A 24,471-nucleotide genomic window follows, 5' to 3' on the forward strand; every position below is an offset into this window, starting at 1 on the left:
TAATAAAATTAAATGTTTTTCCTCTTATACTGACTTCGTTATTTCTCTGCTTTGCTCTGGAGGTAAGCTTCTCAAAGTTAGATCCCTTTCCAGCTTTTCTTCTCCCCAAAAGTTATGAATCTCATCATTTTATTTTCCTTCTGAAAGACTGCTTTTCCTGAACTGGGGGTGGGGAGTGGGTTCCCACTCACAGTTTTCTTTGTGTTATTCAATCCCATGTAATCTTTCATTCATTCATTCATTCATTTTTTTAAAAAAAATATTTATTTATTTATTTGGTTGTGCCGGGTCTTTGTTGCGGCAGGTGAGCTCCTTAGTTGCAGCTCTCCAGCTCCTTAGATGCAGCACGTGGGCTCCTTAGTTGCAGCACATGGGCTCTTTAGTTGTGGCTTGAGGGCTCCTTACTTGTGGCTCACGGGCTCCTTAGTTGAGGCATGCGAGCTCTTAGTTGCGGCATGCATGTGGGATCTAGTTCCCTGACCAGGGACCGAACCTGGGCCCCCTGCGTTGGGAGGGCAGAATCTTCACCACTCCACCACCAGGGAAGTCCCATTCATTCTTTCTTAAGTCACCCTTTATTCCCTATTTCATATTTTTTGTGAAATGTCTCTTAAAGAACTTAGTAAAGATCAGCTTCCTTTTTGATCCCAAACCCTTTTCTCTCATTTTTAAAAAATTTTGATTATTTTTATTATGGTAAAAAACACATTCACAAGATTTACCGTCGTAACCATTTTCAAGTGTACAGTTCATCAGCATTAAGTACCTTCACAGTGTTGTGAAACAGATCCTCAGAACTTCATCCTGCAAATCTAGAGCTCTGTACTCATTCTGGTTTTTAATCCAGTTCTCAGTCCAGTGAAGAACAGTGTTACAGCCTTCTTTTTTCAATCCCAGACCCTTGCCCCATTCTCTGTGCACGTTTTATATAAGCTTCAGAAAAGACACCTGTCACCCTTGCTTTCTTCCAGCTCCCTCTCTCCTTTTCCCTTCATTCAAAAACACTGATTTCATTTTTCTTCCTCTTTCTGAAACATGCGTTTTCAACCTTTAATTGTCCACGTTTGTTTCTCTGCTTTTGTTCATCGTTTATTCATTCCGTAGACATTATATAGCAGTGTCTGAGGGCCAGGAGCTGTTGTAGGTGCTAAGGTACAACAGTGAACAGAACTGACACGTGGTACTGTTCACCAGGTCTTTCCCATTTTCCCTTCGGTATTGCCCTATAGTCTCTATCTGATCTTTTCACTTGTCTTTTTTTGGCTGTGCTGCAAGGCTTGCGGGATCTTAGTTCCCCGACCAGGGATCAAACCTATGCGCCTGCAGTGGAAGCGCGGAGTCCCAACCACTGGACCACTAGGGAATTCCCTGAGCTTTTCACTTTCTTATCTTTGCTAATTACTCAGTGGTATTTCCCCTACTTGTAAAAACATAATAGTCCCTGAAAGTGTTGTCTCTTGGACCTAAACATTTACTTGCTCCATAAAGATGAAGGCCATTTAATTTACTTCTCACACTATACTTCCGCTTTAGGAACCCCAGGGATCCACACCCTCCCTGAGGGCCGTTGTTCAGCTCCACACCATTTCAGGACTGTGCTCATGTTACCTCTTTCTGTCCCTTCCTTTGAACTCATAGGACATTAAGAGGACACGGCAAGCTCTAAACTCAGCAGTTGTCAGCTTTGGCCCTGTGTTAGAGCACATTTCCACTTAGGCTTGTTGTACAGACCTCTCAGAAGGATCTGACCGCTGTTTCTTTAGAATACACTTCCAGAAACAAGAATTCGCACGTTCCAGCCCAGGTGTGGAAGTGACAGCGGGCCCCCATGTACTGTTTTTGAGATCTGGTAGGCTGGCTCTCTGTGTTACAGGACTCTGGGGGGGGGGCAGTTGAATTCAGGTGCCTGCTACAATGTATGAGTAGTGTAAGTGAGTTCACCTTACAGCAGAGTTGCAGTATTTTTTTATGTGCAAAGAATGTTAAGCTCAGAATCTGAAGGTCTGAGTTTCAAATTGCATTCTGTCCCTCCGTGAACCTTGGAGGCCACTTGGCTTCTCGTTGTAAAATGAGAATCACAGTTTCTGACGTGCCTGTTAATACGGGCTTTCTGTGAGAACCCAGCAAGCTGTAGGTTGGGGAAGGCTTGGAGATATTTGGAGCGTCCGCAGCATAAAGGCTCATCTTAACTGCTGTCATCTGTTGAACGGTTACTATTTGCCAGGGACCCTTCTCTTTGCTTTCGTGGATCAACTGAGTTAATCTTCACGAAGACCTTGTGAGGTGTAGGTACTGTCATTCTCCCCGGTAGACGGACAGAGTAACTGTATTAGTTTGGGTTTGCCCAGAAGCGGGACGCTGACTGGGGGAGCGGGTAGAAGGTGGTGAGAGGAGCCCTCAGCCCGCATCGCTGGCATCGCTGGAAGGAGCGAGGCGGGGGGAGGGCTGGGCAGCAGGAGCCTCGGGCCGCAGCGCAGTCCAGAGAGCTTCTGGGCCAGGCAGCCAGAGGGTCCACCCGCTGGAGGAGCCCGGCGTCTCCATGGAATGGTCCTGCCTCGTTGCCTGCTCCATGTACGGGCACGGGCCGGGGGCAGCCCGCGGGAAGCAGGGCTCAGACAACAGTCGGGTCCCTCAGAGCCAGCAACTGTGCCCTTTCTTATCTGCCATGGTCACAGAGATGCCAGGGTCACACTGCCTGCAAGTATGGAGCCGGCCTTCGCCGTGGCAGCGTGCATCCAGAGCCCGTCTGACCCCGTGGCTGCTGGGACTGTGCCTTAAAGCGGGAGAACTGTCCTCAGCCAAAGGCGAGCGTTTGAAAGTGTCACCGAGGGACGGTTCCCACCCGCAAGAGTCAGCTCAGAAAATCAAGGATAGTTTTGAAAAATCTTTATCTTGCCTTAATTCCTCCACAGAAACTCCAGATGATAGCATATCTTAGAGTAATTAATTTCTTTAGCTTACTTCGTCAAGTTCTTTCTGTTATTTCTCCCAGACACTCTGTAAGAACTTCTGGCTTCAGAATTCTGGGCCTGTAACTTTCATAGTTTCACGAATTACAGGAGTTTGGTCACTGATCCCTTTACTTTTAAACTGGAAGGCTTTTTTTAAATTGTGAACATTTTTCTTGATCACTCAAAAGCCCATTTTCTTATTCTTCCTATGATCCTTTCCTTAGGAGTACAAACACCTGGACCATGTTCAGTATTTTGGTTCTTCAGAATCCTCGTTGTAGGTGCTCCTTCAGTGTATATTTTTTTAAAAACATCTCCTTGGTTGTAAACATTTCCTTGGTTTCTATAACTGAAAACTTTTCACTCCAGTGAATAAATGCCCAAAAGATGTATATTCAGGGAGTTCTACCAGACGAAATAAAGTAACCAACAAACATTTGGAAATAGGTTCAGTTTCCTAAGATGGGCAAATTTAAATGTTTCTGAATTACCACCTCACACATCAATAAAATAAATGCGAAGTCAATAAAGTTGAAGCAAAACCTTTGGCATGAGGAGTGTGAGAAAGTGTTATTAATGACACTGAATGGGTACCATCTGCTGGAGCTAAGTTTGCCAATATATGATGGGAGTCATGAAATGATATCATCTAATCTAGGAACACAGCTCTGGGGAATTTGTCCAAGGAAAGAAATGTATGTATCCTCTACCTGAAAGCTCTAAGTAATCGGAATTCCCAGTTTTTGAGACGTGTCCAGACTATTACAGGGGAATAGAATATTACCAGCGAAATAATTGTGTCGCAGGATGATTACGTTGACATTTGAAGCAGTGAGTCCAGGCAGGAGCAGAAATGCAGACAGGACTGCAGGGGGTGACAGGGAGAGGCCTCCGTCAGGTGCTCTCAGGGTCTCACCTGAGGGTTACTATTCAACACGAAAGCGCCCTGGGAAAATACTGGATGGAACTAGATCTTAGTGAGGGAGGAGAGTCCTATTTTAATCAAGAGCAGCTCTGTCCCTGAAAAGAGTCTCCCCTTTGTGCAGGACAGTTTGGGGAGGAGCTGCGTGCGGGCGGGACACTGACACGTGCGTTTGTTTCCAGCAGCCTCACGCTATGAATTCGCTCCGGTGAAATCCTTCTTCTGCAGGATCCGGTGAGTGTGGGAGCTCCTGGAGGCCAGGCACGGTGGAGTGGGCTCTGGTTTTACTTTATTTTTTACTTATTTATTTTTCTTAATTGACTGTATAGTTGATTTACAATGTTTCAGCTGTACAGCAAAGTGGTTCAGTTATACATATGTGTGTGTGTGTATATATATATGTAATTATATACACATATATACATACATATATATATTCTTTTTCAGGTTCTTTTCCATTATTGGTTATTCCAAGATATTAAATATAGTCCCCTGTGCTATAAGGACAGGGAACTATATTTATCTATGCTATAAGGACCTATAAAGTAGGTCCTTGTTCATGTGTTTTATGTATAGTAGTCCTTATCTGTTAATCCCAAACTCATCCCTCTGATTTTATTTGGCACTTATTTTGATGCCTTATTCAGCTAGGTCTGTTGTGGATACAAAAGACAAGACTTGGTTCTTGCTGCAAGAAGTTTGTGTTGTTTGTTTGTTTGTTTTGCGGTACGCAGGCCTCTCACTGTTGTGGCCTCTCCCGTTGCGGAACACAGGCTCTGGATGCACAGGCTCAGCGGCCATGGCTCATGGGCCCAGCCGCTCCGCGGCATGTGGGATCTTCCCAGACCGGGGCACGAACCCGTGTCCCCTGCATCGGCAGGCGGACTCTCAACCACTGCGCCACCAGGGAAGCCCAAGTTTGTGTTTTGATTGAGGAGAAGATACAGGTACTTATGAGAAAAGTAGATAACAATGCCATAGGGGAAGAGACCAGAAAGCTCATTCTCAGCCCAGGGGCCTGTGAGAGTTACTGGACGTGAAACATACTTTCAGATGACAGTGTTTTGGAGCTCTTTTGTTTTTGTTTTTCAGTCACATTTAAACTTAATTTTTGAAATTTTGAACAACCTGAAAGAAAGCAGGATAGGTATATTTATGAGGACTTAAAAGGTCCAGTGACAGTGAACTACAAGAAAAGAGATCAAAATTTTAATAGTAGTTGATTTCTGGTAGGATTTATTAGTGATTTTTTTTTTCTCTTCCAAATTTACTTTGATATGTTAATGTTACTTTCAAAGTAAAAAGGAAAAATGGTTTTAAATGACGTCATGATCACCAACAGTAGTATTGAGGTTACTAAGTGCTCTTGATATGCGGGGAAGAGAAATCCTTGTAATGGATCATTCAGACACTCCATGGAACTGAGGGGGACTCGCGCTAAGAATATTCGAATGCTTGGGGAAGGATAACCTGGAAAGGTGTGCGTGTGTGGGGAGGGCCATGTCGGTTCTTTCTGTCACTCGCAGGTGAGTTGTTGGTTATGAAGATCTGAGAGCAGTGCCTGCCGTGTAGTAAGCGCTCTGTGTGTTTCTTATGTTGGTAAATGTTTTCAGGTGCCTTTCCTGAGCCAGGGGAGACCTAGCAGCATATACTGGTGGGTTAGTTTCGGGTGCGAGATAGAAAGAGTAGTCAGGTGACGTGGGAGTCTCGGCTCAAGGTGCCATGTATTGGGGAGGAGGAAGCTGTAGGACAAGCAGCTGCCTGGAGAGCAGAGGGGAGAGCGTGTGCCTTAGTTTTAGGTGAGTGTGTAGTGTCGAGTAGAAATCTGCCTCGTGATGTTGACGAGGCATTGGTCCAGGAGCCCGGGGTTCAGGGGAGGAGACCGGGCTAGAGACAGATGTGCAGGTCATGGGCGTATAGATGGCACTGAGAAGCTCAGGACGGGATGAGCCTGGAGAAAGCACGCACAGAAATGGGAGGGGAGCCACTAGCACAGGTATAGATGCCCGCAGGTGAGTGCCAGGAGAAGGTGCTCTTCTGAGCGGTGACCTAGGAAGCAGGGTCACGGCTGAGAGTGGAGGAGTCACAGGAGATGCTGGAGTTAGAGGAGAGAAGAGAGCGGGAGGGCGGCCAGAGACCCCCGAACATCCACGCTCGTGATGGTTGGCGAGGAGAGGTGCGATGGGCAGAAACGGGGGAGCGTGACATACAGGTTGGGACGTTCGGGCAGATCCAAGTGGAAACGTCTTCCAGGCAGCCAGGCTGATGAAACAGGATGGACATCTGTGTGCTTGTTGCAGACCCCTCGCCCCCGGGAGCCTCCTGAGAGGGAGCGAGCAGCCTCTGCACCGGTTGGCCGAGAGGGTCCAGCCCCACCATCTCCCTGTAGCTAGGCACGGTGGGCGATGCTGAGCCGCACACAAGGTCTGCGCCGGGCAGCGGAGCGGCTGAAGCGGTGGGACTGCATCGGTCATTTGAACGAGGGCGTAGGAAGGGCTGACGGAGGGCCGGCTTGGGGGCGTGATCCCAGGGGGCCTTGTTTTCCACCATGTGGTACTTGGTTTAGACACACGAGGCAAGACAGGTGGCTGTGCCTGCCCCTCTTCCCAGCAGGAACAGAAAGTCACGCTGAAATTAGTGAGCGGTTCACACTCACCTTGGTGAGCCGCCTCTCCAGAAAGCCTCCTACTCATCCAATAACAAATGAGTATCATTGCCCGTGGCTATTGAAAATTTAAACTAACGTGTCCCTCCTTTTAAAAATAAATATGTTTTGGACTTCCCTGGTGGCGCAGTGGTTAAGAATCCGCCTGCCAATGCAGGGGACACGGGCTTGAGCCCTGGTCCGGGAAGATCCCACGTGCCGCGGAGCAGCTAAGCCCGTGAGCCACAACTACTGAGCCCATGAGCCACAACTACTGAGCCTGTGAGCCACAGCTACTGAAGCCTGCGCACCTAGAGCCCGTACTCCACAAGAGAAGCCACTGCAATGAGAAGCCCGTGCGCCGCAACGAAGAGTAGCCCCCGCTCAGCGCAACTAGAGAAAGCCCACATGCAGCAACAAAGACCCAACACAGCCAAAATAAATAAATAAATAAATATGTCTAAACATTTTAGATTCAGACACGTCTCTCTTGGAAATTACCAACAAAACATTTTCCCTGGCCTTGTTTCACGTTGGACTAAGTGAACAGGTCAGGACTGGTACTAAACCATTTTTCTTCTCTTCAGTGGAGGTGAAGCCCGGGAGCTGAGGCAGCCTTACTGCCCGTTCCGGATTATCCCCTATTTGATTCATGTGCACAGCTCGGCCCGCCCGGAGCCTGAGCCCTGCTGTCTCACACTGGTGGAGAAGATTCATTCTGGTTACGAAGGTAGGTCAGGAGCGTCTGCGTTTAGGTCAGATGTGACGTGTCAGCACATCAGAAAGAAGCACGTGAAAGCCTGTTTACTGCAGCCCCTGTCTTCAGCTTGGCCCTGAGCTGATTTTCCCTGACGTCTCTGTTTGCCGGCCTTGACTTCCTGTGTGGTCATCTCCTTTAAGGACAGCATGGCCCAGGGGTCTGAGCACAGACTTGGCCACAGATGCGCAGTCTTCTAATCCTGTCTCCACTGGTGACCATCCTGTGGCCTTTTGCTTCTGTCTTGCGTGACAGAAGAGCATTGAAATTGTTGCATACAGAGGTTACAAGAATGAATTTATATTTTTAAGTGTTTTGAAAGCCCCCTGCGTAAAAAGTATAATTCATGTCTTCCAGTGGCAGAACAGCATTGCTAAATTCATATATCAAAACAGAAGCAGCTTCCATTTATCATTTGAAATTACAGTTGGTTCTGCTGTAATGTGACATATGCTTTCCTAAAACTTACCATCCTGTGCAAAAAATTCACACAAACCACAGGGCTTATGGGAAAAATGAGTTTAGGGGCACAACACTCAAGTAACCATACATTAAAAATAAGACGGGAATCTCATAAAATGGTAACACGGTGTTACACATTAAATGATGAAGAAATGCACAAGTGATACAATAAATGCGGCTCGCCACAGCGGAAAAGCCCTGCGGTTTGCTGTGGACGTGGGTGTTGGAAGGGCTGCAGCTTGTGCATTACTGTGAGGAGTGAAGGGAAGGTGGACTGAAATCAGAGGGCAAGTTCCATCACCAGGTTGGACGGGCGTGGCTCAGAGCACACCTGGTGAACAGAGGCTGCTGGTGGATGTTTCAGGTGTGTGCATGTTTCTTCACGTTCCTAAGTGACTCCATTCAACTAGCTGCTCTTTTCTGCATTCACCTCATGTTTCTTGCAAATGAAATCGTGCGTAAGCGGAGTTAGTGTCATGCTCAAATTGTTCCCTAATGTGCTAATCACTACATTGTCAAAGCAGACTGTAGCAGCACTGACCCTGCCAGTTTTATTACAGATTAAATACGTCCCTATTGTACTGACGTTTCACATCCTATTTGCTCAGTTGTATTCAACCACTAAATATGAAACATTTTTGTCCTGAACTCTAAATGACCCCATCTTTGACTGTTAGATTGTGATGGATAAGCTATTCGATGTACACAGACTTTCTGTCTGTTTAAAATTAACTTTAGTAGGCATCACGTTTTGACCTAATTAAAATGTGGTTAATAATGAAAGTTATTAGCTTTGGCTGCTCAAAGGCCAGGTCCCTAGGTGAGATTTCTGCCAGGGCCTATAGAGTTTGTTCCCTCTTTAATATGTTAAGTGGATAGTTAATTAGGTATTTGCCTTTAAACCAGTCTTTCTGGTTTCCATAGCTCCTCGAATCCCAGTGGATAAAAGAATTTTTACCACAACACACACCCCCGGGTGTGTTTTTCTTGAAATAGATGAAAGGTAAGTACTTCTTTAAGCCTAAAAGAAATTTGTTTCTGAAAATAAATAAAAATATTTAAACGTTTACATAACGTTTAACATGTTAAACGTAACGTGATAGAGCTGAATCTATTCATTTGCGCATTTGAGTTTTGTTAGTTTGAAATTTGTGTTGTGTAAATTTTTTTAATATTTATTTTCCTTATATATATATTTTTGACGGCGTCGGGTCTCAGTTGCGGCACACGGGGACTTTGTTGAGGCACGCAGGATCTCTTCGTTGTGGCGCGCGGTCTTCTCTCTAGTTGCGGCGCGCGGGTTCCAGAGCGTGTGGGCTTTGTAGTTTGCGGCATGCAAGCTCTCTCACTGAGATGCACGAGCTCAGTAGTTATGGCACGCGGGCTTAGTTGCCCCGCGGCGTGTAGGATCTTAGTTCCCGGACCAGGGCTCAAACCTGTGTCCCCTGCATTGGAAGGTGGATTCTTTACCACTGGACCACCAGGGAAGTCCCGTGTTGTGTAAATTTTTAATGTAAATATCTTGCATGTTATAGTGCTAAGATTCACACATTATCATATTTATTTCAAAGCTTTAGGAAAGTCAGAAATTATTTTTCCAGTTTGCACAAGAGGACAATGAACGTGGGCCACATGGTATTAGATGACTGTGGTCCAAATGAGACCACGACTCTGGCCTCCAAGTCCTATTCCAGTGTTATTTCCACTAGTCAGGTGCTTCCCAAACAGTTTATAATGAATTTTTATTAGTCTGAAGTGGGGGAGAAGAGAAAGAAAAATAAGGCAGATTTTTTTTGTGTGTGAAGAACTGTTACTTATTTTGAACTTAGCGTCCTTCCTGTTTTTTTTTGGTTATTAAAATAGTCTTTCTTATTTAAAGAGTTAGTGACAGTACATAATAGTTGTTGCTTATTGTTGTTTTTTTGATGCCTTTATTTGGAAAAACAAAACATTGTTATCCCCTTTCGTACCCTCCATTTCCACCCGCATTTACTTAAAAATTTTACTTATTTGTGAAATCTGAAAATCTGAGAACCAATGTACCGTACCACAGATAAGCATAAGCAAAAATGTCAAAACACCTGGCACAGTTATGATAGTTATCAATTTTGGTTTGTTTTTTTGTTTTGGTTTTTTTTTTGCAGTACGCGGGCCTCTCACTGTTGTGGCCTCTCCCGTTGCGGAGCACAGGCTCCGGACGCGCAGGCGCAGCGGCCATGGCTCACGGGCCCAGCCGCTCCGCGGCATGTGGGATCTTCCCGGACTGGGGCACGAACCCGTGTCCCCTGCATCGGCAGGCGGACTCTCAACCACTGCGCCACCAGGGAAGCCCTTAATTTTGGTTTTTAAAAAATCTTAACATACAGGGAATTCCCTGGCGGTCCAGTGGTTAGGATGCCATGCTTTCACTGCCGAGGGCGCAGGTTCAATCCCTGGTCGGGGAACTAAGATCCCACAAGCCGAGTGATGTGGCCAAAAAAAAAGCTTTAAAAAAATTTTTTTAACATCTGGAAATGGGTTTATTACCTATTTATTACCGTTTAGTTACCCTGAAACTAAACAGTAATTAGTGAGATACTTTGTATAATATAATCTGTAGAAGGTAAGAAAATTTTAGCTGAAGTTATTCTGAAAACAGCTTAAGTTTATTGCAATAGAAAGTATTTGTGAATTTGTACACATAGAAAATGTTTCTGGAGTCAGTTTTGTCTAAGTCATCTTGAGTGTCTGTACATCAGAATTTTCCCATGAACCTTTATCCTACAAATGGCTTTGTGACTGGTTGTCTATTTGATATCACCTTTTGGGAGACATTGTTTTTGTATAATTTTAATTATTCTGTATAAATTTGTAGCCTGCTTTATTCATTTAACATCATAAGCATTTTTCTATATTATAATGTGATCTTTGTAGACTTTTTAAAAGGCAGCGAAATGGAGGGCATCAGAGACCTCTGAGGAACTTGTTAACAATATAGACTCCTAGTCTTACCACAGAAATTCTGATTTAGTAAGCTTGTGGTGAGCCTGCAAATCTGTTTTTTAGAAGTTTCACAGGTGATTTTGATGCAATATGTCAGATGACCAACACTTCTTAGATTGTGTATCTATCTCCCCACAATATAGGCACTTGGGTTGTTTGTAGCATTTATAAATGCTGTAATGAACATCTTTTGCATACCCTTTGTCATATTTAGAGTTTAGCTGAAAAGTACTGTTGAAAGTATATAAGGTATGAGTTACTTGGTGCGTGTGACATGCTGCCTGTGCTGTGTCTGTGCTCAGAGCAGTGCCTTTGCTGGGTTACCTACCTCAGGATCTGATTGGAACATCCATCCTGACATACCTGCACCCGGAAGATCGTTCTCTAATGGTCGCCATACACCAAAAAGGTAAGGACCTACTTCTTTATAGGAGGACATTTCTTTTTCATTGATCTTTTTTTTTTTTTTTTTTGCGATACGCGGGCCTCTCACTGCTGTGGCCTCTCCCGTTGCGGAGCACAGGCTCCAGACGCGCAGGCTCAGCGGCCATGGCTCACAGGCCCAGCCACTCCGCAGCATGTGGGATCCTCCCGGACGGGGGCACGAACCCGCGTCCCCTGCGTCGGCAGGCAGACTCTCAACCACCACGCCACCAGGGAAGCCCTCATTGATCTTTTTAAGTTTGTCATTTCATTTCTCACTAGAGGGTCTCACAAGCTCTAATCGTTAGAGCTTAACCTTTAACCAGGTAAGCAATGTATTGGAACTGCTGAAACAATTTTTTTTTTCTATTTTGACATTCTAAAACACTTACAAATAAATGCCTTAAAAAAAGACATTTGTAATCAATATCCGTGTTAAATAAATTCTAATTTTGTCTTATTATTTTATATAGTCTTGAAGTATGCAGGCCATCTTCCCTTTGAACATTCACCCATTAGATTTTGTTCTCAAAACGGGGATTACATTGTATTGGATTCCAGTTGGTCCAGCTTTGTGAACCCATGGAGCCGGAAGGTTTCTTTCATCATCGGTCGGCATAAAGTGCGAACGTAAGTCAATCAGTTTGTGTATTTTCTAAAAAATCTTTTTCCAAATAATGTTCTTTGGCCCATTGATTCCCCTTTGAGTCAACTAACACGTGAACTAAACGAAGGACAGATTTTTTTCAGTGCTTCTGGAAGACAGTTTGGCAATAAGTATCAAGGGCTTTGTAAGATTTCTACCTCCTTGGCCTAACGATTCCCTTATTGGAATATTCTAAAGAAGCCGAAATACAGAAAGCCTTATAAAGAAAAGACAGATTTCGCAGCATTTTTTAATTGTAATAGCTTAAATGTCTATCATTAAGTAGATTCTGAAATATCTGCTTGACATGTTGTTATATTGGTCAATAAAAATTTTTACAGAGAGTATGGGAAATTGATATATTCGATGATGTAAAAAGCAGCATACAGAAGTTTTTATACAGTATGATTATAATTATGTTTAAAACACAAACACTATGAAATAGGAAAAAGAAGATTAGAAGAAAAGAAAATACATTTTGGTTATGTGTGGATAGTGGGATTTTGTTTTTTTTCCTTTTCTGAATTTTAAGGTTCTCTTCAGTGAGCATGTAAATTTTTTATATCGGCCTTCTGCTGTCAAATTCCACTTATTTGTGTCAATTTTATTAAATCTTTTTTTTTTTTAATGTGGACCATTTTTAAAGTCTTCATTGAATTTGTTACAGTATTGCTTCTGTTTTATGTTTTGTTTTTTTTGGCCTCGAGGCATGTGGGATCTAAGCTCCCCCACCAGGGGTTGAACCTGCACCCCCTGCCTTGGAAGGCAAAGTCTTTAACCACTGGACCACCAGTGAAGTCCCTAAATCTTTATTTTTAATATTTAAATTCTTTCATATTTATTCTGCTGCCAGCATGGCTGACCCAAGCCCGCTTGATTGTTGTTACCTGTCCATACAACAGCCTTGCAAAATGGATCCAGGGCAACCGGGACCACGGTTCTTGTAATCTGAGATACTCCTGTAGTCCCTGGACTTTGTGGTCCATTTAAAGTTGACCTATAGGTTTCTTAACTGGCCCATCCCATAAGTTTCCTTTTGATGTCTATTTCTTTTAAGAGTGGAAATTATACTTAACTCTTCAGTGTCATGCTGAAATGGAGCAACTCTGTCTTTTGTATTTTGTTATACAACTTCGTACACAGAAGAATAAAACTTCTGTGTACAGAACAGTACATCTCCCAGTAAGAGTATTTTATCACATGTTATATCGTGATAGAGTGATGTTTTGGCCACTGTGAGATAGGCCTCAGGTTGCTCTGACCTTGTTGTGCTCCACGGTTTGGCCTCTCAGCAGAGCAGGTCTGCCGCTTTAATGGAAGAATCGGGCTCCTTGCTTCCCTGACTCATGAGGCTGATTTGTGGTAGAAAACTAACTGGATAATTGAGGTAACGAACATGACTGCCAAGGAAGTGCTATTCGTGCTGCTCAGAAAGGATTTTTTTTTTCCCAGTAGGGAGACCTCTTGGGAAATGAAAATAAAATCAGATGGTTGGGGACTTCCCTGGTGGTCCAGTGGCTTACACTCCGCCCTCCTAATGCAGGGGGCCCAGGTTCGATCCCTGGTCCGGGAACTAGATCCCACATGCCGCAACTCAAAAAAGGTCCCGCGTGCCACAATTAAGACCCGGCACGGCCAAATAAATAAATATTTTTTAAAAATCAGATGGTTGCTTAGGATGAATATAGAAACCCCGAAGCAAGTACAGTTCCTCTGACGAGACGTCCATCTGGGTGTCTGTTGACCAGTCTGAGTACCTCCCTGTCAGTGCTAGAGGTGCATCCTAGATTCATTCTCCAAGCCATCCTTTCAGTTCTTTGATTAAAAATATATGGAATAAACCGACATATTGGTACTCCCAATATTTTCAGTGTTTTTTAAAATTACACCAATAATTGCATCTCAAGATCCAGGATTATGTGAGGGAAAGAGTTGAGAGGCTAGTAGGTATTAATTTCTCTCATCGAACAGTAATTATCTATTACGCTTATAAAATTATTTTAATGCATTTATTCCTTCAGTAAGTGTTTATGGCCACCTGCTGAGTCAGGCGTTGTGCTAGGCTGAGGCTGAGGTTATAAACAGAACAGATGTTCCCTTTGCCGCCCACCGCGTATGGGAGAACGGAAAACAGCAATGGCACTGTGATGCGCTGAGCAGTTTTGGAAAGTGTGACAGTTGAAGTAGGGAGGGGGCTGTGGGAGTGTCCAGCTCTCTCCAGGTCCTTCCCAGCGGCTCTGTGGGAAGGGAGGCTAGTTGCAGTTACCTCTGATTTTACAAAACAAACAAACAAACCCGCATTCTGTGAAACAGAGTCACTTTCCCGGCGATCACTGAGGCAGGAGGTTGCAAAGTGGAGACGGACACCAGATTTCCTTCTTTACTCCTAGACCCGTTTCCTGACGTCCGCCGCCGCCGCCACCGCCGCAGCCAACACTTCATGCCGAGCTTGACACCATTTGATGAAGGCGGCGAATCCTTTGAGTTCTGTAATTGGTGATTAAAAGCCCAACTTGGTTTTGTCGGAAGGGTCACCCCTGGGTACATCCACATCTCATAGCACAAAGCAGAACGTTCTGTTTCCACTCAGCATTGCACTTGAACAGCAGCCCAGACGCCTCTGGAAGACCTTCAGGCTCACAGCACACGGGGATGCACTTTAGCCCCCAGGGACCCTTCTTTGACGCGGCCACGCCTTTACATGCCGGGCCGTGGGAGGCGCCAGAGGAGCTAACGGAGCGCGGGAGGCGCCTGGCGCCCGGCGGCGGGTGGGGGAGGGCGGGGGCAGGGGGCAGGGGGCGGAGGACAGGAGGGGCACCCGAGACCTGAGACGTGCCAGTGTCAGGCTGTCGTCCAGGTGCAGCTGGCCCTCCGCGTCCCGCATCGCAGAGCCGGTGCCCCGGGACAGGGCCTGGCGCCTCCCAGGGTCTGGGCGGGGGCGGGGGGCCTGTGCCGGGACGCGGCCTCTTCCTGACGCCTCCAGTGACCCCGCTGGCGTCCCGCCGTTCCTGCTAGGAGTTTCTGTCTTTGGGGAAGTGTTGCCGCGTGTCTGAGGTGTGAGAGGCAGCGTGCAGGACTCGTAACAGGAAAAGGAGGGAGAGCCGGCTCGGGGGTCGGGCGTGTGGCTTCAGACGCGCCCCGGCCGCCTGGCCACGGCAACTTGGCAAGTTTCTTGACCTACCTCCCAGGGTCGCGAGGACTCAGGAGGTGAGGTGTCTGGCCCGCGGCACGTCCGGTATTAGCACACTAGTGCGACCGAGGTGCCGAGAGGCCGGACGGTGTGGTGGCCGAGAGCGTGCGGCCTGGAGCCGGGACTCTGGGCCCCGGGAGCACCTGGCAGACCCGACAGCGGGGGACCTGAGCCGGGGTCTGGCTCAGGGAAGCGAGGAGGGGGTGCCTGGTGGAGCGGCTGGCACAGCGCCCGGCACGTCGTAAGGGTGTAGAAGATGTCACTTATTCTTGATGTGTGTTATAAACCAGCACTTCCTGTCACATAGAGGGGCCTAAGTGAATGTCAGTCGCTTGTCTTTGCTGCTCTTTCTGCTGACGTGTCTGCCTCTCGCTGTATTCCGGTGGTAGATTTCAGATGCTCTGGAATTGGGGTGTAAATAAGACTGAAGATTTTGTGGCAACCACGTGTTCACCACGCGGGTGGGCTGCAGAACCATCTTTACTAGGTAGCTTGAGTGACTAAGTACATGAAGCATTCAGTGTGTTTGCCAAACTAAAGGTCCTAAAATTTCTCATAGCCAGTAGGTTACTCAGTTCATGTTAAATTCTGAGACCAGTAGCTGTTAAAGGTATTTTAGTAGCTAGGGGTATACCTACCACTGATTTTAAATTTATACAGATACAGTAGAATGATTACAGCTGCAGAGAAACTAAAGAAGAGGGTTAATACCTCATTTGTTTCCTAGGATTCTCTCTACCTCTAGGAATAGAGTTTGAGCTTCATATTTTCTATATTTGGACTTGAAGAGCTGCTTTGTAAAAGCATAGGTTTATTGTTTGAATTTTCTATTAAGAATCACTTTAGCCTTTGTTGTAAATGAACTTGAAATTGTCTGACTCAGTCTTTCACTTGGCATTTTGTAGGAGTCCACTAAATGAGAATGTTTTTGCCACCGGAATAAAAAAGATGAACAGTAATGACAAAGACATAACAGAATTACAAGAACAAATTCACAGACTTCTCTTACAGGTAAAGTGAGAGATTTTAAAAAAACAAACATAATATTCCCATAATTGTCTTTAATTTTAACATTCAGTCTTAGTAAAGTCACTTCACAGAAATAAACCGTGAGGAGAGAGAAATCCTTACCCTCTACATTCCAGAAATGTTTGTCTTCCTCTTTTTGTTTTCAAATTAAATTTCATTAATCTTGTTTTCCTTTTTTCTGTGTTAAATACACAGGACTTTTTGTAAGAATCCAATTTAAGACGACAAACAGAGTCATAGGAAGCAATAAGATAGAGAAGTTATTTCTAAATGAAAGAATCATTCTTGTATTCCAGACGCTGCCAGTGTTTCGGCTTCACTATTTTTTTTTTAATAATTACAGTTTTAAAGGTGGGGAGAGGGGTGGCAGGTCTCTGTATCTCTAGTCATTATGAGCCAAAGTAGGAAAAACTGCTTGTTGAAAACAAATACCAAAATGCTTTCTACTAGAGAGTCAGTCAGTAAACTTGTCAAGCATTTACTGATGGTATCACTAAAACTGTTACCCAGTAGTGTTCAAAATGTCTTTCATACAGTCTCAATATTCATAAAGTATCTCTGAGGTTCTTAGGGAAAAGTACAGTATATATTTAATATGTTCTGTCTATTCCAAACTCAGCATAAAGAGTTAGAGTTTATTTTCATGTTTTGTTAAATTTATTTACTGTGGCTTTTAAAACGTTTGTTCTAGAAATACCCACCTAGACTAGAAAAGTAGGTTCTGCCCTTGAGAATTACCAAGATGAGAGAGGAATGTCTTTCATGTCAGCATCATCCTTCACACACCTCATTTAGGATTTCAGAAATTTTAATCTTAATTTTGTGATGACTGTAGATAAGCTCAGAGGTAGGTAATGCTGTGTCTCTCCTCTGATGGCCACATCACCCGGGGCTGCGACGGGCCCCTCTCTCTTGCAGCCCGTTCACGGGAGCGCATCCAGTGGCTATGGGAGCCTGGGGAGCAGCGGGTCTCAGGAGCATCACCTCAGCATCGCATCCTCCAGTGAGTCCAGCGAGCACTGCATGGAGGAGGTGCAGAAGGCACCGGTGAGCGAGCACACGTGTGCTTCTGAGCACGTGTCGTTTTCTTCCTGTGTCGTTAACCGTAACGTGTTGATGCTGGTTCTGTACCTCGACACATGTGGCTTCTTAGTTCTCGTCTGGAAGATCTCATCGGGTAATAGACATTCTGATCCATTCCGGTTTGGGAAAATGTCTCTAAAAAGAAAATATCACCTTTAGAAGGTGATATTTGGGTCAGTTGTGTGCTTCCTAAAAATTAGCATGTTGTGGACAGATTGCTGTAAAGCTTCACTGCTCCTTGTGTGCTGTGGTGCAACGGGAGACAATTAATGCTATTACTGTGCTTTCAGTCATTCTATCTACAGAGAACCAAAAGTTAAATGTATTTCGTTTATGTATCTTTTAATGCACATTTTTGTAATCTTTGAAACATTGGTTATCATTCTTTTCCCTAAGTTGACTTTGCAGCAGGTCTATGCCAGTGTAAACAAAATCAAGAATCTAGGCCAGCGGCTGTACATCGAGTCAAGGGCCAAATCACCAAAGAAGCAAGTGATGGAGACCGACCCGGGACAGCGTGGTGGTGAGTCAGCAGGGTCGCCCCGCCCCCTCCCAGAGCGGCCCTCACGAAGCCACGACTCTGGGCTGCTGCTGTTCAGGCTTACGTGCCCAGATAACAAAAGTAACAGTACTACTACTAATAATAACAATGGCAGCAGCAAATACTGTCCCGAAAGCTAAATGGTATTAGAATGTATTCACAGTATACTTCTACTAAAGAATTGACTTTTCTGCTAACTCCACCCAATTCATAGATTCCCTCCATATGAGCTATCTGTAAACCAAAAGAGGGAATTTTAGAATACATTTCAGATAATAAGTATATTAAAATGATAATCCTTCCCTTTCATTTCAAACAAATGAAGAATGTTTGTGACCTAAATTGAATGAAAAACTTGGCCTTTTTCTTGATTACATGTTTACTTTTCTCAAATATGAGGTAGGGAGCACCCCAGAGGAATTGGATCAGTCGTGATAGTTGACGTTACTGTGAGAAGCTAACCTGCGTGCTTCTATATACAGAATTATATAGTTCTGTATATATAAAGTTTTATAATATAGAGATCAAATTATGCTAACTTCTTAACTTAGGTAACTTTTTCTTAATTTTTCTCCTTGAATGTTAATATCAATATAATTTGGGAAGTCGTTATAGATTTTGGCCACCTAAATGTCCTTGATGGTCCCTACCACTGTCAAATGTGGGTGTTCTACACAGTAGGGTGAAAATTCTTCTCTTAAGTCAATAATAATGATAGTAGCTGTACTTTCCAGGACTTGATATGATTGCCACAAGAAAAATATCAAACTGCTGCTCCTACAGGTGATATCACTGGGAGCCCGTAGGACACCCTCCAGATACAGCAAGTCCCGTCCTTTAGTTTTTTGGGTTCTTATTCATCTTGGCAGGAGGTTTCAAGTTCTGTTTGTTTCTTTTGCTGTAGACGTAAGGGCACAAGGTAGAAATGACAACCTTCTTTGGTCCCGTGAAACCATCAGATATCCCCCACAAAAGAATTTATCTTAAATATCTTTCTTGTTGTGTATCATTATTCCATATCCTGCCAGAGAAAATTCTTTGAGGAGATTTTTTTTTTTTTTTTTTGCGGTACGCAGCCCTCTCACTGTTGTGGCCTCTCCCGTTGCGGAGCACAGGCTCCGGACGCGCCGGCTCAGCAGCCATGGCTCACGGGCCCAGCCGCTCTGCGGCATGTGGGATCCTCCCGGACCGGGGCACGAACCCGTGTCCCCTGCATCGGCAGGCGGACTCTCAACCCCTGCGCCACCAGGGAAGCCCCTTTGAGGAGATTTAATCTAAACTTTCTAGATGTTTTCTTCATTGTCTGATCCAGTCAGTGCTACTTGCTGCTGCCTTGGCCTACGACCTCATGTTAGTGCCACAATCTTACATCCTGACCTCTGGAATTTCTTCTCAGGGTAGAAATCCTTTCTAACCTCCTGCTTTGTTCCGTGTCTTTTCACCTGTCGTTGCATTGGTCTAGTAATACCGTCAGTGCTGTTGTTTTGAAGGCTGTATATTTAAGCATCATCCATATTCAGTCATTCAACATTTTGTAAAACTTAAGCTATGTCTAACCCTGTGTGCTTAGGCTGCTATTTTAGAAACTGCAGTTTTCTTACTACCTAGCTGTGTGCTATATTTGACTAACACACATAGGGTGCCACTTTGGGGGGAAGTTATGCCATTTGGAATAACTTTGGAGAACTCATGTTATTTGGGCGTCTTGTTTTTATTAACAGCTTAAGACCTACAAGTTTAAAGAGCTAGTAAAAAAATCTTTATTACTCTTTACTGAAGAGAAACAAGAAGGTGACTTAAAGATAGAAAACGTTGTAATTCGAATGTTAGAAATTGAGTAGAGATATACACCAATGAAAAGGAAAATACTAAATGGTCATTGTGTATATATTTTATTATATACAGGGTGCTGGAGCACACAAGAACATAAGGTTTTAAGTATGTATGTTTACCTTTCTTATAAAGGCAGGTTATGCTTTAGAATAGAATAAGAAGGGAAACTTTTGGGTTTCCCTGGTGGTGCAGTGGTTAAGAGTCCGCCTGCCAGTGCCGGGGACACGGGTTCGATCTCTGGTCCGGGAGGATCCCACATGCCACGGAGCAACTAAGCCTGTGAGATACAACTACTGAGCCTGCACTCTAGAGTCCATGAACCACAACTACTGAGCCTGCGTGCCGCAGCTACTGAAGCCCATGCACCTGGAGCTCATGCTCCACAGCAAGAGAGGCCACCGCAATGAGAAGCCCGTGCACCACAACGAAGAGTAGCCCCCGCTCGCCGCAACTAGAGAAAGCCCACGTGCAGCAACGAAGACCCAATGCAGCCAAAAATAAATAAAATAAATAAATTTTTTTTAAAAAAAAGAAGGGAAACTTTTAAACTTATTACGGAAAGGCAAGGAACAACAAAGAGATGTAAAGTTCCTTCCTCAGCCATACAGACCGATGCCAGCTGCCAGAGAAGTAATTGGGGAAATTGAGGAAAACTGAACGTTCTACTGCGACGGTGATGCAAAGCCCAAGTGAAAGAAGATGATTCATACACTGAACTAACTCAGAGTGAGAGTGCTTTGGTTTCTGCTCAGGGAGAGCTGGAAAGAGCATCATTCCAAACTTACGAGGTAAAAAGCCAGACGGGCAGCAAGTTCGTGTTCTTTCTTGAACCCGTCAGAGTGCTGAGGTTACAGGGCAGCCAGCAGGCCTGAAATCTGAGGAGAGGCACATACTTGCAAGGAGAAGTGAGGTAAGTGCTGGATCCTGTGACTGACTGATTCAAGTCACCTACAAGAGACAGACCTTCTCTGAGGCACAGTGCAGGGAAGACCAAAGCCTGGAAGTGGAGCAGATGTTGGAAAAAAGAGCTCTCAGGAAACCAGCCTCCACCTGAAGCACAGAGTGTCACTAGAGGGATCTGAAAGCTGTCATACAGTGAGTGAAACCATAGCAACAACAAACCTCAGACCTGGCCTGAAGTTTAATTAGATTAACCGGAACACAGACCTAGTGGAAGGAGAGGCATGCTCAGTCCCTACTGTCTTATACATGTTCACTTTTCAGCAAACTATGAAGCATATGCAAAGCAAGGAAAAAAACCTCCTAAGAGACAAAGCAGTCATCCGAACAAGAACAAGAGTCAGGTAGGACGCTGATGTTGGAAATCACTCTGAATAATAAATACATTAAAGGCTCTAATGGACAAAGTAGGTAACATGCAGAAACCGCCGAAGTAATCACAGCATCGAGATGGAACACGAAAGAAAGGATCAGATGGAAATGTTAGAAATGCTGGAGATGAATATATACCTTTGGTGGGCACTCAACCAAGAAAAGAATCAGTAAAGTTGAAGATAGATAAATAGAAATTACACAGCTGAAACACAAAGAGAAAGGAACATACAAGATAGAGCCTTTGAAGAATTTGGGGACAAGATTAAATGATCCAACATATGAGTAATTGGAATCCCGGGAAAAATACTCGAAATGATGGCTGATTTTCCAGATTCAAAGAACATCAAGTAGCGTAAATACAAAAAAAAAAAAAAAAAGAAAGAAAGAAAAACACCACACACTTGGGCATATCATATTCAAACTAAAATAAAACCAAAGAGAATATCTTGAAGGCAACCAGAGGAAAATGATAGATTACAGAAAAACAAAGATAAGAATAAGAATTACAGGAGACATTTCTTCAGAGACTGTGAACGTTAGAACACAATAGAGTAACATCTTCAAAGGAAAGAAACCGTCAGCGTAGAGTGGTACGCGCAGTGGGAAGTATCTTTCAGAAATGAAGGAGATATAAAGATTTTTCTCAGACAAAAACTATGGGAATGTATTGCCAGCAGATCTGTTCTATAAGAATCCTAAAGGAATTTGTAAAGGTAGAAGGAACATGATGTCAGACATAACACTTGGATCTGCACAAAGAAATGAAGAGCACTGGAAGTGGAATAAATGAAGATAAAATAAATTTTATTTTTTACTTATTTTTAATTACCGTAAAACATAACTAACTGAAGCAACAATAGTATTCTGCACGTATAACATGTGTAAAAATACTGCAAAGGATGGGAGTGAGGTATTAGGAATATACTGTGTAAATTCGTCCCATATTATAGTATTTGGAGTATGCTATTTGGAGATAGAAACTGAGTCCTTAAAGATGTATATTGTAAACTTTAGGACAATTATTAGTAAAAGTTTTTAAAGAAGTGTAAATAATGTCAGTAGAGGTGTTAAAATGTAATTTAAAACACTTAACCCAAAATGAGGTAGAAAAGGAGGAAAAAAGAAACAAAAAACCCAGATGGAACAAATGGAAAACAGCAAGAGGTACATTTTAATCCAGCTACATCAATCACATTAAATGTGAATGATCTCAGTATATCAGTGAAAAGACTTGGAAATTGTGAAATTGGATGAAAAAACAAGATGCAGCTACCTATTATCTACAAAAACCCATTATGAAAATTAAAAACATAGGTTAAAAGTAAAAGGTTAGAAAAGGTATACCATGCTAACAGGAATCAAAGGAAAACGGGAAAGCTATATTAAGGTCAGACACGTAGACTTTAGAACAAGGGCTTCAGAGAGATATTGCATAAAGACAAGGGGGGTGATTCTCTGAGAATATAAAACAACCCTGTTTAGGCATCTAACATCAGAGCTTCAAAATACACGAAGCAAAAACTGATAAAAACTTCAAGGAGAAATAAACAAATCCACAGTGATAGCCGGGGACTGCAGCAAATCAAAACCGCGACGAGATACCAGCTCACACCTGTCAGAATGGCCGTCGTCAAAAGGGCAAGAAATAGCAAGTGTTGGTGAGAACGAGGAGGAAAGGGAGCCCATTTACACTGTTGATGGGGATGTAAATTGGTGCAGCCTCTATGGAAAACAGTATGGGGCTTCCTCAAAAAATTAAAAATAGAACTACCATATGATCCAGCAGTCCCATTTATGAGTATTTATCTGAAGAAAATGAACACACTAATTTGAAAAAATATGTGCGCCACTATGTTCACTGCGGAATTATTAACAATAACCAAGATATGGAAACAACCTAAGTGTGCATCCGTGGGTGATTGGATAAAGGAACTGGTATAGAGAGAGAATAGAATACTATTTGGCTACAAAAAGAGAATGACATCTTCCTTGTGGCAACACGGAGGGACCTCAGGGGTATTATGCTACATGAAATAAGTCAGAGAAGGACAAGTAGCATATGATTTCACTTGTATGTGGAATCTAAAACTACAAACCAGAGCTCCTAGATACAGAGGATAAATCGGTGGTTGCCAGAGGGGAAGGGGGTTGGGAGGTGGGCAAAATGGGTGAAGGGGATCAGAAGGTACAAATTTCCATCTATAAAACAAATAAATCATAGGGATGTAACGTGCAGCTTGGGGGCTATAGTCAGTGATATTGTACTGCAGATTTGAAAGTTGCTCTTATCACAGGAAAAACATTCTTTAACTTTATATGGTGACAGACGGTAACTAGATTATTGTGATCATTTTGCAGTGTATACAAATGTTGACACATTATGTTGTACACTTGAGGCTGATAGAATGTTGCCTGTCGATTATACTTCAATTTTTAAAATATAAATTTCTAGAAGAAAACATAGGAGAAAATCTTTGTAATATTGGGTTTGGAAAGAGGTTTTAGATATGACATCAAAAGCATGATCCATAAAAGAAAGAAATTGATAAATTAGACTTTATTGAAATTAAAACTGTTTCATTGAAAGACGTTGGTAAGACATTGGTAAGACAATGAAAAGACAAAATATTTGCAAATTATATATAAAGAGCTGTATCCAGAATACATAAAGAACTCTCAAAATTTAACAATAAGAAGTTAAACATCCCAATTTTAAAATGGTCAAGAGATCTAAACACTTTTCCAGTGAAGGTATAGATGGCAAATAGCATATGAAACAACACTCAATCTCATTGGTCATTAGGAAGTTAAAAACACATCACACACCCGTTAAAATGGCTAAAATTAAAAGAACGAAAACTGACAATACTAAGTTCTGGCAAGAATGCAGAGTAACTGGAGCTGTCACGTTGCTGAGGGTAATGTAAAATTGTGCAGCCGCTTTGGAAAATGCAGCAGTTTATTATAAAGTTAAATATCTTATAATCTTACCATATTACTCAGCAATTCCAATCTTAGTTATTTACCCAAGTGAAAAAAAGAAGCAAGTTCACACAAAATCCTGTCTGAAAATGTTTATGACACTTTATTCACACTCACCCAAAATTGGAAACAACTTCCATGTCATTCAGCAGGTGAGTAGATAAACTGTGATACATCCACCCAATGGAATACTACTCAGCAATAAAGAAAAATGAACTTGGGCTTCCCTGGTGGCTCAGTGGTTGAGAGTCCGCCTGCCGATGCAGGGGACACGGGTTCGTGCTCCGGTCCGGGAAGATCCCACATGCCGCGGAGCGGCTGGGCCCATGAGCCATGGCCGTTGAGCCTGTGCGTCCGGAGCCTGTGCTCCGCAACGGGAGAGGCCACAACAGTGAGAGGCCCGTGTACCGCAAAAAAAAAAAAAAAAGAGAAAAGAAAAAAAAAAATGAACTTGATTCATGCAGCAATGCAGATGGATCTTAAATGCATTTTGCTAAGTTAAAGAAGCCAGAGCTAAAAGGTTGCATGTTGTGTGGTTCTGTTCTGGGAAGGCATTACTTCTGGAACACAGTAGGTCCGGAAAACAGATCAGTATTTGCTAAGGTTGCGGGATGTGTTGACTGCAAAGAGGCAGCTGGAGGGAACTGTTTGAGTGAGAGGAACGTTCTTTTCGTTGCTCTGGTGGTGGAAT

At 43.6% G+C, this 24,471-nt stretch overlaps 1 protein-coding gene across 5 annotated transcripts in view; it reads left to right on the forward strand.

Moving 5' to 3' along the window:
- Positions 1 to 24,471, forward strand: part of PER3 (period circadian regulator 3) — a 64,213-nt gene that overhangs the window by 4,023 nt on the left and 35,719 nt on the right. For 4 of the 5 annotated variants that reach the window (XM_079913570.1, XM_079913571.1, XM_079913573.1 and 1 more), the window contains 8 exons: positions 4,056 to 4,107; positions 7,105 to 7,247; positions 8,661 to 8,739; positions 11,021 to 11,127; positions 11,615 to 11,771; positions 15,883 to 15,988; positions 16,925 to 17,053; positions 17,486 to 17,612. In XM_079913570.1, the coding sequence (XP_079769696.1) occupies positions 4,056 to 4,107; positions 7,105 to 7,247; positions 8,661 to 8,739; positions 11,021 to 11,127; positions 11,615 to 11,771; positions 15,883 to 15,988; positions 16,925 to 17,053; positions 17,486 to 17,612 (900 nt within the window). The remainder of the gene's footprint in view (positions 1 to 4,055; positions 4,108 to 7,104; positions 7,248 to 8,660; positions 8,740 to 11,020; positions 11,128 to 11,614; positions 11,772 to 15,882; positions 15,989 to 16,924; positions 17,054 to 17,485; positions 17,613 to 24,471) is intronic. The other variant, XM_079913572.1, reaches the window with a different exon arrangement.

The sequence above is a fragment of the Stenella coeruleoalba genome (assembly GCF_951394435.1).
Source record: "Stenella coeruleoalba genome assembly, chromosome: 1".
Lineage (NCBI taxonomy): Eukaryota > Metazoa > Chordata > Mammalia > Artiodactyla > Delphinidae > Stenella > Stenella coeruleoalba.